The following is a 13,353-nucleotide window of genomic DNA, read 5'->3' as shown; positions in this document are numbered from 1 at the left end:
TTCAGAGGCTCCGATTCGATTATAAAATGATTATTGATGCACCCCCCTCCTTTTTTATTTATTATTATTATTTTTTTATTTTAATGTTTTGTACATTAGTTCCAAAATTGTTAAAAAAATCCTCTCAGGCTAAACCAAACTACTATTTAAGTATCAAGTTAACATATAACAGTAAACAAATATACAAAAATAACAGCAAATAAAATACTCCAGTCCCCATTGTGTATCAGCAACTTTAAACTACTTTCAATTAATTTAATGTTGTGAATCAACCGTTACAGTTGTTAAAATTACTCCCGTTATTCCATAATTTCCCTTCTGTGTACTTTTGACATGTCAAAGTTTTAAAACTGGTTCAACATTTAAAGATAGATTCAAGACAAGATTTTGCCGATTTAGGAGTATTTCAGCTAAAAAGTTAATTAGGTTCGCTAAAACAGAGCCTTCTCGAGAAGTCTACTGCTTTAAGATGGCGGCTGTTTACAAATGCCGGCAAGTCTGTCATTTCGCATCTCTGTTCAATAATACATGTTCTAACACTGCCGTCATCTGCCATTTTGCATCTAGGTCTACATATATATGATATCTACTGTAGCCATATGTTTGTAGCAACTAGCATTTGGGCGTTGTTTGTAGCCGCTGTCAGCCCGAGTCAGGTATGATTGTTTTTTTTGTTTTTTTTAATCTAGCGGCATGAGTTGAACATGATATTTACTCTCGGTCCGTTCCTCATTGCTTCCCGAAGACCGCGCTGACTGTGTTTTACTTCCGCTTTACCTGGTATAATTCAATAATCGGAATTTGGATGTTTGTGAATCGTTCTCGAATCTTTCACGGCCGAATCGCGAATAATCTAAGAATCGGAAATTTCGCACGCCTCTTGAAGCGATCGTTAAAATGGTTTGGATGACAACTTTTTAACTGATAACCGATATCCCAATATTGTCCAAGTCCAAAAATCTGATTCTGATATCAAACCAATATCAATATATGCGGTCGTGGAACATAGTGTGATGCCCCACTAGATGCTTTAATAATGATAAATGTGACAACTTCTTGGTTTTCCAAATGCACATTCTTAAAAAAATAAGAAAACAACTTCAACTGAAGTTATGTGGAAAGTTTCATTATTTTTCAATCATTTATTTATTTATTTTTTGCACCATGAATGCAAATGGTCTGCTGACATAACAAATCCCAATCATCTTAATTTGGAGACATCTAATGGTCAATAAGCATCACTGCTGAGCTAAGCTGTAAGCAGCCCTTGTACAGAGGCAGAAGGCACCAGGCAGAAGTATTTGCACCCCTTTTGATTTTGCAAGTTCACCCATTTAGAAAATTCTGAGATTTCAGTCATAGATGCATTTCTTCTCCTAAAGACATAATCTTAAAAAAAAAAAATCCGGAACTCACATTTTAGGATTTTTCAATAATTTATTTGCAATTTACCGGGGTTCATAAGTATTTGTACCCCTGAGAATCAGCAATAAATATGACACTCAAAGAGTTGTCAGTCTACCTTGAAAAAAGTCCACCTTTACCCCATGACCAACCAGCCACCTACCACCCGTTTGAACTGATTATTGTCACCTTTTCACCCTACAGTCAGTCATAATCCAACTGCTCTCATGGGCAAGACCAGTAAGCTTTCAAAAGACACCAAAGAAAAAAAAATTGAGCTCCACAAAGCTGGAAAAGGCTATGGGACAATTGGAAAGCAGCTTGGTGAGAATAATCAACAGTTGCAGCAATTGTTAGAAATGGAAAAGGGTATAAACATGACTCATAATCTACCTCGGACTGGTGCTCAATGTAAAATGTCTCCTTGTGGGACACCACTCATGATGAGAAAGGTGAGGATTGCTCAGAAGGTTCCCTTGTTGGAGCCAGTATATGTAAAAGCCTGTCTGAAGTTTGCCAGGGACCATTTGAATGAGGCAGAGGGGTCATGGGAGAAACTCATGTGGTCAGATGAGAGCAAGGCAGAACTTTTTGTTGCAAACTTGACTCGTCGTGTGTGTGGAGGAAAAAGAAGGATGAGCACAATCCCAAGAACACCATCCCCACTGTGAAGTATAGGGGTGGAAACCTCATGCTTTGCTGCTGCTTTTCAGCAAAGGAGGCAGGAAGACTGGTGAAATGTATCGTCAGATTTTGAGCCATAACCTCCTGTCCTCAGTCAGAGACTTCAAGATGAGTTGTGGCTGGATCGTCCAACATGACAATGATCCGAAGCACACAGCCAAGCTGACCAAGAAGTAGCTGCATAAAATCTGCATATCAACATTCTGGAGTGGCCTAGCCAGTCTCGAGACCTCAATCCATTAGAAAATCTTTGGATGGAGTTGAAACTTCCTGTTTCCATATGTGAAATCTTGGTGAAAAACTACAGAAAGCGTCTGACCTCTGTAATTAAAACAAAGGCTTCTGTACTCATTATTAGCACTGGTTTTCTCAGGTGTACAAATACTTATGAACCCCAGTAAATTACCAATAAATTATTTTTTAAAAATCATGAAATGTGACACCTGGATTTTTTTTTTTTTTTAGATTATGTCTCTATTAATGGAAATGCATCTATGATTGAAATTTCAGACCTCCACCTATTTTCTAAATGGGAGAACTTGCAAAATCACAAGGAGTGCAAATACTTCTGCTCCTCACTGTATTAGCCTTTAGTTTGGACGTCTTTTACCGTCAGTGGCAGGCAAAGTGTTAAACTATGTCAGGTTAGAAGAGATTTCTAAAACAAAACATAAATAAATAAATAAAATTTCCAGAAAAAAAATCCTGGCGGGCCACACTAATTTGAATGAAAGTCTATCTTCTTCTTTTTCCAATTTATTGCAATTTGTTTCCATTTATTTTTTTTTGAAGTTTTATTTTTTTTCAATTCCTTTTTTGATTAAGAACTGTTTGATTGAGAATCATATACATATGTTGTATATATAGCTATATTTTAATAATAATGACTTTAAAATTGAACCTACCGTATTTTATATAATAGTATAATAGTATAAGTTGCACCAGCCCAATAATGTGCAATGAAGAGGTAAAAAAACATATATAAGTCGCATTTTTGGGGGAAATTTACTTGATAAAATCCAACAAATGAAACAGATTTGTCATCTTGAAAGGCAATTTAAAATAAAAATACAATAGAGAACATTCTGAATAAGTGTACAGTATGATAATATTGTATGATGCATGAACAACAAAATGCGAACGTGGCCGGTATGTTAACATAACATACAGTGGGGCAAATAAGTATTTAGTCAACCACTAATTAAGCAAGTCCTCCCACTTGAAAATATTAGAGAGGCCTGTAATTGTTAACATGGGTAAACCTCAACCATGAGAGACAGAATGTGGGAACCCCCCCCAGAAAATCACATTGCTTGATTTCTAAAGAATTTATTTGCAAATCATGGTGGAAAATAAGTATTTGGCCAATGCCAAAAGTTCATCTCAATACTTTGTTATGTACCCTTTGTTGGCAATAACAGAGGCCAAACGTTTTCTGTAACTCTTCACAAGCTTTTCACACACTGTTGTTGGTATTTTGGCCCATTCCTCCATGCAGATCTCCTCTAGAGCAGTGATGTTTTGGGGCTGTCATTGGGCAACGCGGACTTTCAACTCCCTCCACAGATTTTCCATGGGGTTGAGATCTGGAGACTGGCTAGGCTACTCCAGGACCTTGAAATGCTTCTTACGAAGCCACTCCTTTGTTGCCCTGGCTGTGTGTTTGGGATCATTGTCATGCTGAAACACCCAGCCACGTCTCATCTTCAATGCCCTTGCTGATGGAAGGAGATTTTCGCTCAAAATCTCTTGATACATGGCCCCATTTATTCTTTCATTTACACCACAGGTGTGAAACCGATTCCAGAAAGGGCGAAGTGGGTACAGGTTTGCTTTCCAACCAATGAAGAGGAAACCTTTTCACCAATTAGATCTTTTACATGTGTAATCAGTTAAACTTTGTCAGGTGCTGCTTGTTTCAGCAGGAAGTTCATTGGTTAAACTCTCTGCGCGTTATCGGTTGGAACAAAATCTAGCACCCACTTGGCCCTTTCTGGAATCGGTTTGACACATGTGCTTTACGTAGATCAGTCGTCCTGGTCCCTATGCAGAAAAACAGCCCCAAAGCATGATGTTTCCACCCCCATGCTTCACAGTGGGTATGGTGTTCTTCGGATGCAATTTAGTATTCTTTCTCCTCCAACCACGAGAACCTGTGTTTCTAACAAAAAGTTCTAATATATTTTTCTATCTATCTACCCATAACACATTTTCCCAGTCCTCTTCTGGATCATCCAAATGCTCTCTAGCAAACTGCAGACAGGCCTGGACATGTACTTTCTTCAGCAGGGGGACACGTCTGGCAGTGCAGGATTGGAGTCCCTGGCGGCGCATTGTGTTACCGATAGTAGCCTTTGTTAGTGTGGTCCCAGCTCTCTGTAGGTCATTCACTAGGTCCCCCCGTGTGGTTCTGGGATTTTTGCTCACCGTTCTTGTTATCATTTTGACGCCACGGGTTGAGATCTTGCATGGAGCCCCAGATTGAGGGAGATTATCAGTGGTCTTGTATGTCTTCCATTTTCTAATAATTGCTCCCACCGTTGATTTCTTTACACCAAGCCTTTTACCTATTGCAGATTCAGTCTTCCCAGCCTGGTGCAGGTCTACAATTTGTCTCTGGTGTCCTTCGACAGCTCTTTGGTCTTGGCCATAGTGGAGTTTGGAGTGTGACTGACTGAGCTTGTGGACAGGTGTCTTTTATACCGATAATGAGTTAAAACAGGTGCCATTAATACAGGTAACGAGTGGAGCCTCGTTAGACCTCTTTGACAGCCAGAATTCTTGCTTGTTTGTAGGCGACCAAATACTTATTTCCCACTCTAATTTGGAAATAAATTCTTTAAAAATCAAACAATGTGATTTTCAGTTTTTTTTTCCATATTCTGTCTCTCATGGTTGTGGTTTACTCATGTTGACAATTACAGGCCTCTCTAATCTTTTCAAGTAGGAGAACTTGCACAATTGGTAGTTGACTAAATACTTATTTGCCCAACTGTATATAGTTATACTTTATTAATAATGACTTTAAAATTGAACCTACCGTATTTTTCGGACTATAGGTCGCAGCTGAGTATAAGTCGCACCAGCCCAATAATGCGCAATGAAGAGGAAAAAAACATATAAGTCGCACCGGAGTATAAGTCGCATTTTTGGGGGAAATTTACTTGATAAAATCCAACAAATAAAACAGATTTTTCATCTTTAAAGGCAATTTAAAATAAAAATACAATAGAAAACAACATGCTGAATAAGTGTACAGTATGATCATATTGTATGATGCATGAACAGCAAAATACGAACGTGGCCTGTATGTTGACGTAACATAGCAATTATGAATTATTCAGATAACTATAGCATAAAGAACATGCTAACAAGTTTACCAAACCATCAGTGTCACTCCAAAACACCCAAATAACATGTGAATGATATCATAATGTGTTATTATTTCACACATAAGTCGCACCCCCAGCCAAACTATGAACTAAACTGCGACTTAAAGTCCAAAAAATACGGTAATTCTTTTTTACTCATTGCCATTTAAATGATTTTTTTTCCCCCTCAAAATTGATCAGTCAATCATTCATTCATTTAAATAAAATCATATCTACATTTTTTAATTGCCTATTGTAAAGTATTCGCGGGCAACAGTATTACTACAATTTCATTTCAAATACGGGGCCACAAAAAATATTGTTCCAGGAATTGGCCCCAGGGCCGCAAGTTAAAACCCCTGTCCTCTATATAGAACTACTGTCCAATATATACGCATGTTTTTATAACATTCATATACAGTATGAATGTTGTAAAAACATTCAAAAAAAAAAAAAAAAATCATAATTCGTGCATGAAAGGGTTAAACACTACACAGAGAACTTGCCACATGAAGTAAGACTCACTATCACTGTCTACATTTTTCAGTCCTCTTTTTTTAATTTTTTTGTTTTTTAGTTAACAATAAAGATGTCCCGATTGATCGGGATGCCGATCGATCGGGTCCGATCACGGCATTTTCAAAGTATCGGAATCAGCAAAAAAACATCGGACAAGCCTTTTTTTAATATATATGTATTTTTAAATTAAATCGTTTTCTAATTGTATTTAACGTTACAGACAAAATGTCTTACACTCATCCAAAGTCTTTAGTTTTGGCTTAAAGTAGGGCTATCAAAGTCATCGCGTTAAGGGCGGTAATTAATTTTTAAAAAATTAATCACGTTAAAATATTTAACGCAATTAACGCATGCGCTGCACGACCTACTCACGCATTGTCGCGTTCAATCCATATTGGCGCCGATTTACCTATATATAGAGCTAAAAGGCAACATGAAATGAGTAGAGTGAATTTTGGCAGTCTTCGGAGCCTTTTTTTAATTGGCCCAACACAGAGAAGCTCTATAAATTGGTGGCAATACGCACAGTCATGGTTGCACTTCCCATCATGCATTTGGGAAAGGCTACAGTAGCATTTACTGAAAGCTCAACAAATACACTAGATGGCAATATTTAGTCACAATATACAAAGTCACATTTATCCTTTAAGAATTACAAGTCTTCCCATCAGTGGATCCCTCTCACAGAAAGAATGTTAATAATGTAAATGCCATCTTGAGGATTTATTGTCATAATAAACAAATACAGTACTTATGTACTGTATGTATATGATCGGGAAAAATTATCGGGAATGATTGGAATTGAATCGGGAGCAAAAAAAAAAAAAAGCAATCAGATCGGGAAATATCGAGATCGGCAGATACTCAGACTAAAACGATCGGGATCGGGACCAGAAAAACATGATCGGAACAACCCTTGTTAACAATGGTGTTTAAATGGGTGTTAATAAACAGAGATTACAGCGACCCTTTGTTCCCCCCTGAAATGGATAGAAACACTTGTCAGACACTGTCCAAGAAAAAAAAATCTTATCTTCAAACTTCAAACTTTTTCAAAATCTCATCTACAACATGAAAAAGCTTTTGTTGCTTTTTAGTGTAACAAGAAGACTACCACAAAATGCTTTTAAATGAATGTTTTTTCTTCCAAGTGTAGATTATTATGACGTAACGTCAGACAATGTCAAGTGTATCAAAACTGTTCATTCATGTGTAGAAAACATGTTTGTCATTCCTAAGGATTCGGCCCGTGAGGGCATATTTCAGAGCAAGTCTTCCAAGGGCAAAACCTGCTTAAAAAATGCACGGGCACAAAAGAAGCGCCGAGGGTCAGATGTCAATTAAAGTCATTGTTGCCGTTACGTAAGAGGCACTTTAACCTGTTAAGTGTACGCATGACATGACGGGCATAACCCGGGGGAAGCAAATGAGCGCAGCATGTCGCGTCTTTTTGACCACTTCCATGAATGATTCACACAAAGACAACAGAGCCTGGAAAGCCCCCCTCTCGTTTTCTTTTATAAAGTATACATAACCTCACATCATAAATAAATTCAACCCCATAGGATGGAGTGTTAAATATGCAGACCTACCTTGCAAAGTATCAGGAATAACATGGACATGCTGGAGGTGGACACTTCCCAGGAGCGCACGGACAACTCAAGTGACAGCGGACCCCACTCATCCTTCAGCGGGGGTGCTCGAGTGGTCCGCTTGACTCTTCATCTCTCAACTTGCTGAAGCTTGAAAGCGCATATGGTTCTCCGTCTTTTTGTCTGAGTGGAAAAATGATGTCAAGTTGAAGAATGGATGATGGTTTGTTGTGGGTGGGAGCAAAAGAGTGGCGATAGCTCATGTGAACACCTCCGTCCGCCTCTTTCGTCTCACTTCTGCAAACAAGCAAACAAACAAACAATCAAAACAAAGCCAACTCTTATTTTACTTTATGTCCTCCAAACACTTTTTAAAATCCAACTTTTAAACTTGTTTTATAAGCACCTTTTGTCAGGAGTGCTGCGAAGGGCACCCGTCACCTCGCGCTGCTTTCAGACAAGAGGCATCCCCCTACTCTTCTTCTCCCTCGCTTTCCCTCACTCGCCCCGCATATTAATGCAGCGGTGGTTGCCCGGCAACGCACTCGAGGGAGTCACACACACACAGCCTGGCGACAAGAAGCGATTGTGACAGAGGCCTGGATGAGGGGCTGGGGTCTCCTCCAGTATGTTTGGAGGACTTGTGTGTTTGTGTGTGTACATGAAATATTTATCAAGAAATTAAAATGTACCGGTACTTATTTTATGACTTTTTATAAGCCCTGTAATCAGTGTTGTCAGTAACGCGTTAGTTAGTAACGCGTTACTGTAATCTGATTAGAGCTGCAGCTATAGAATATTTTAGTAGTCAATTAATCGATGAACTAGTTTGTTCGAATAATCGAGTAATCGGATAAGGAACATAAAAAAATTAAAATACCTAAGCTGAGCCTCAAACGGTATTAAAAAAAAAAAAAAAGATCTATGTACAACAAAAGAACAATTGGCTAACTTACATTGCAAAAATCCGGTAGCTTAAATGCTATTAAACGCTAACTATTTTTAAAAATGCTCTAAACAAATGGTTCAGACACATATTCCCACAAAAAATGGCTCAATATACTTATAAACTACTTTACGAATGCATTAAAAAAACATTAGCTCAAACAAAAACTTAGCTTATGTTGGTCTTAACAGGGAGCAGCTGGATTCAGCCATGTGAAATGAAGCAGAATAGAGGGCAGTGTATTCACCCAAATCAATAAAACTATATGCAAACACTTTCAAAACAAACCATTACAACGCCACTTTAATTAAACGAATACTCGAAGCAGCAACATTTAATTTGAATCTTTTTTTCTAATCGAATACTCGAGTTGATCGATTAATCGATGCAGCACTAAATCTGATTACTTTTTTTAGTAACGAGTAATCTAACACGTTCATTTTTCTACTCAAGTAATCTGATTAAAGGTAGTTCCCTTAATGACTGCGTTACTATTTTTTCATTGCCTCATAACGTATGTAGAATGAAGAATATTGTAGTCATGTACGAAGAGCATTTTGAATAGAAAATGCTAAAATAAAAGGTTCCCGGTACGTGTTTCCATGACAACCTCTTAGCTATTTCCTGTTTTGGTCTCGCGTCACGTGTTGTGGGACTGAGGCGGTTGGACATCCGCGCCGAGTATTGAGACGTTGCGAGGGAATGTTGATCTGTGGATATCCATGAATGAAGGTGAGTATTTTTCCTTCATTCTGGAGGGTATCAGCAAAAGGTTGGACCCCCTACATGCGCGGCCGTTTCGTAGCTTTGCCGTAGCAACGACGGGCAGTCATCGCTCCAAGTTGGCAAGCTTCGTTTACATCATATGCGTGTTGTACATTCATGCCGTGAGGTGATGTGTTTGTTTAGCATCTGTGGGATGTGTTGTAAGTCCAACTGAGTGTAAAGTGCTTAGTTGCCGCCATGTTTTGTGGCCAAATTGACCGTGTGTGTGTTGAGAGAAGTTACTTTCGGGTTGTTAATGTGCACGGCTGCACGCGCATCCACGCCTGCCACCATCTTTGTGTTTATTGCACTGTACAATCCACTGGTGTATTGTTGATTATTGTGCCGTCAGTTTGCATTGTTTTACATTGGCACTGATATGCTGTTAACCATAACCCGAAATTCAGAAGTTTTGACATTAGGCTTAATCTTACAGTTAGCGGGGTTTAATTGGTCGGTGGAGTTGATTTCAACAAATTCCAAGCAGTTTGTCAGATATTTGTTAGTTTCAGGGCTCCGGAGTGGCTAAGCTAGCGCAAAATTCTGATATTCCCCTTTAAATTCAATCATCGGAAAGTCAATTACATGTGATGAAATTTTTCTGTTGTCATTCTTATGTTGAGGCGGCAAAGGGAGAAAAATGGGTAAAAAGTAACTGATAGATTACTTTTAAAGTAACTTAGTTACTTTGATAATGAAGTAATCAGTAAAGTAACTAGATTACTTTTTGAGGCGTAATCAGTAATCAGTAATTAAATTACTTTTTCAAGTAATCAGTGACAACACTGCCCGTAATACACAAATTATGTTTTTTTAGGGCTGTCAAACGATTAAAAATTTTAATCGAGTTAATTACAGCTTAAAAATTAATTAATCGTAATTAATCGCAATTAATCGCAATTCAAACCATCTATAAAATATGCCATATTTTTCTGCAAATTATATATATATTCTGTAAAATAAATTGTTGGAATGGAAAGATAAGACACAAGATGTATATATACATTCAACATACGGTACATAAGGACTGTAGTGGGCTGTCCTCACTCCGACGCGTCTACTTTTTCCAAAGCTAGCCATTAGCCACATTTGCAGCCATATTGAATTGGCAAGTAAACAATAAACCATGTCGCAAAGCGACCACAAGAGTTCGCTGTTAGACAGCACAAAAAGCCTTGCTGTAAAACTTACCAAAAGGCAGAATACTGTCTGAGCGGGACATGTGCGTTAATTGCGTCAAATATTTTAACGTGATTGATTTAAAAAATTAATTACCATGCGTTAACGTGATAATTTCGACAGCCCTAGTGTTTTTTTTTTCATCCTTTCAGTGCACTCATTAAATTTGTTGGCTGAAATTGATGGAAGCGTCATCAAAATCTTAAATCTACAGCAGGGGTATCCAAACTTTTTGCAAAGGGGGCCAGATTTGGTGTGGTAAAAATGTGGGGGGCCGACCTTGGCTGACGTCCTTTACGTAGAACAATATATTTAAGCAAATTTTAGCAAGCCATCCTGTGTGTCACATTTGCTTTATATATATATATATATTTTTTAGTTCTGAAACGATTAATCAATTAACTCGAGTATTCGATTAAAGAAAAAAAATCTGAATTAAATTTTGCTGCTTCAAGTATTCGTTTAATTAAAGTGATACACTGCCCTCTAGTCTGCCTCATTTCACAAGGGTGAATCCAGCTGCTCCCTGTTAAGACCAACATAAGCAAATTTTTTTGTTTGAGCTAATGTTTTTTACAAAGCATTTGTAATTTAGTTTACAGGTATATTTTGCTGTTTTTTGTGGGAATATGTATCTGAACCATTTGTCAAGAACATTGTTAAAAAAAAAAAAAAAAAAACATTAGCATTTTATCGCATTTAAGCTAGCGGACTTGTGCTATGTAAGTTAGCCAATTTTTGTTTAAGTCAGTTTTTTAAATGCGTTCATAATTTAGTTTATTGGTATATTTAGCAGTTTTTTTGTTGTTTTTCTTGTGGGAATGTGAACCATTTGTCAAGAGCATTGTTTAAGAAAAAAAAAAAGCGTCAGCGTTTTATAGCATTTAAGCTAGTAGACTTTTGCTATGTACGTTTAATGCTCTGCTCAGGTATTTTAATTTTTCATGTTCCTTATCCGATTACTCGATTATTCAAACTAACTAGTTCATCGATTAATCAACTACTAAAATAATCGATAGCTGCAGCCCTAATTTTTTTTTTTAATTAATAATTTCAACAATCTTGCAACTAGCCTTTGTGGCGTTCTCTTTGGGCAACATGGACTTTCAACTACCTCCACAGATTTCCCATGGGGTTGAGATCTGGAGACTGGCTAGGCCACTCCACGACCTTGAAATGCTTCTTACGAAGGCACTCCTTTGTTGCCCTGGCTGTGTGTTTGGGATCATTGTCATGCTGAAAGACCCAGCCACGTCTCATCTTCAATGCCCTTGCTGATGGAAGGAGATTTTCACTCAAAATCTCTCGATACATGGCCCCATTCATTCTTTCCTTTACACAAATCAGTCGTCCTGGTCCCTTTGCAGAAAAACAGACTCAAAGCATGATGTTTCCCCCTCCATGCTTCACAGTGGGTATGGTGTTCTTCAGATGCAATTCAGTATTCTTTCTACCAAAAAATTCTATTTTGGTTTCATCCGACCATAACACATTCTCCCAGTCCTCTTCTGGATCATACAAATGCTCACTAGCGAACCGCAGACGGGCCTGGACGTGTACTGGCTTCAGCAGGGGGACACGTCTGGCAGTGCAGGATTTGCGTCCCTGGCGGTAAATTGTGTTACTGATAGTAGCCTTTGTTACTGTGGTGCCAGATCTCTGTAGGTCATTCACTAGGTCCCCCCGTGTGGTTCTGGGATTTTTGCTCACCGTTCTTGTTATCATTTTGACGCCACGGGGTGAGATCTTGCATGGAGCCCCAGATCGAGGGAGATTATCAGTGGTCTTGTATGTCTTCCATTTTCTAATAATTGCTCCCACAGTTGATTTCTTTACACCAAGCGAAGAGTGAAGAGTTACAGAAAACATTTGGCAAAGTAACAAAGTATTGAGATGAACTTTTGGTATTGACCAAATACTTATTTTCCACCATGATTTGCAAATAAATTCTTTAAAAATCAAACAATGTGATTTCCTGTCTGTCTCTCATGGTTGAGGTTTACCCATGTTGACAATTACAGGCCTCTCTAATCTTTTCAAGTAGGAGAACTTGCACAATTGATGGTTGACTATATACTTATTTACCCCACTGTATACGTATCATCACCTAAATTTTCAATGTGATCTTGTCTCAAATCAATTTAAACCACGTCATTTAAAGCCATGTGACATGAGACAAGAGCAACATACGGGTTATTTGACAAGGCAATGAAGCACAAGGACAAATACGTCGTCCTCTCCTCATTTGCTTCACTTCACCTCTGCGAGACAAAAAGGACACCCGCATTTTGTGTTTGTCTCCCAAGAAATAGAGAAGAAATGACTCACACGGAGGACAGACGGAACATTTCTCATTTTAAGACACTTTCACGCCTTGAATATTTATTGTTCTTCATCAGTTCACACCAAAGGTAATACTAGCTTCTTTGAGAAGGAGACACTCAAAGGCCATTTTGTTCCTGCAGAATCAAATAACATCCATTGCAGGGGTTTTCTCATATTCTGTCTTTATATAAACCTATTTTTTGTATTGGACAGACATGTCTAAACTTTGTGGGATCATAATTTGGGGCATGTTTATAGTTGAAATAATTGTTAAATTAATAATAGTAAACTGAACCACAGTTATTGGATATTTGTTAAACACTCGTTTATAGGTCGCAATTATTTTAACCGAATTTGTCACCCAAAAATGCAACCAATACATTGTTCTTCACTCTCAACATTGCCCAATTTAGGCCGTTGTAAAACTGAAAAAGCATACAACTTAGCATTAGCTGTGTACGCTAGCAATTAGGAGTGATTTCTAAAATTTAGAAAAAGGTCAAATTTTATATTCATCTTGAAATTCCATCTGAAAGCCCAATACAGTGGGGCAAATAAGTATTTAGTT

At 38.0% G+C, this 13,353-nt stretch overlaps 1 protein-coding gene across 1 annotated transcript in view; it reads right to left on the bottom strand.

Moving 5' to 3' along the window:
* LOC130931109 (protein TUNAR-like) overlaps positions 1 to 8,072 on the bottom strand; it is a 43,934-nt gene extending 35,862 nt beyond the window's left edge. Inside the window, exons 1-2 of the mRNA XM_057859618.1 lie at positions 7,977 to 8,072; positions 7,571 to 7,867 (exon numbers count right to left, since the gene is read on the bottom strand). Of these exons, the coding sequence (XP_057715601.1) occupies positions 7,571 to 7,600 (30 nt within the window). The 5' untranslated portion in view covers positions 7,601 to 7,867; positions 7,977 to 8,072. The remainder of the gene's footprint in view (positions 1 to 7,570; positions 7,868 to 7,976) is intronic.
* Positions 8,073 to 13,353: the final 5,281 nt, after the last annotated feature.

Source organism: Corythoichthys intestinalis, chromosome 15 (genome assembly GCF_030265065.1).
Source record: "Corythoichthys intestinalis isolate RoL2023-P3 chromosome 15, ASM3026506v1, whole genome shotgun sequence".
Taxonomy (NCBI): domain Eukaryota; kingdom Metazoa; phylum Chordata; class Actinopteri; order Syngnathiformes; family Syngnathidae; genus Corythoichthys; species Corythoichthys intestinalis.
This window is presented reverse-complemented; position numbering and strand designations above follow the sequence as displayed.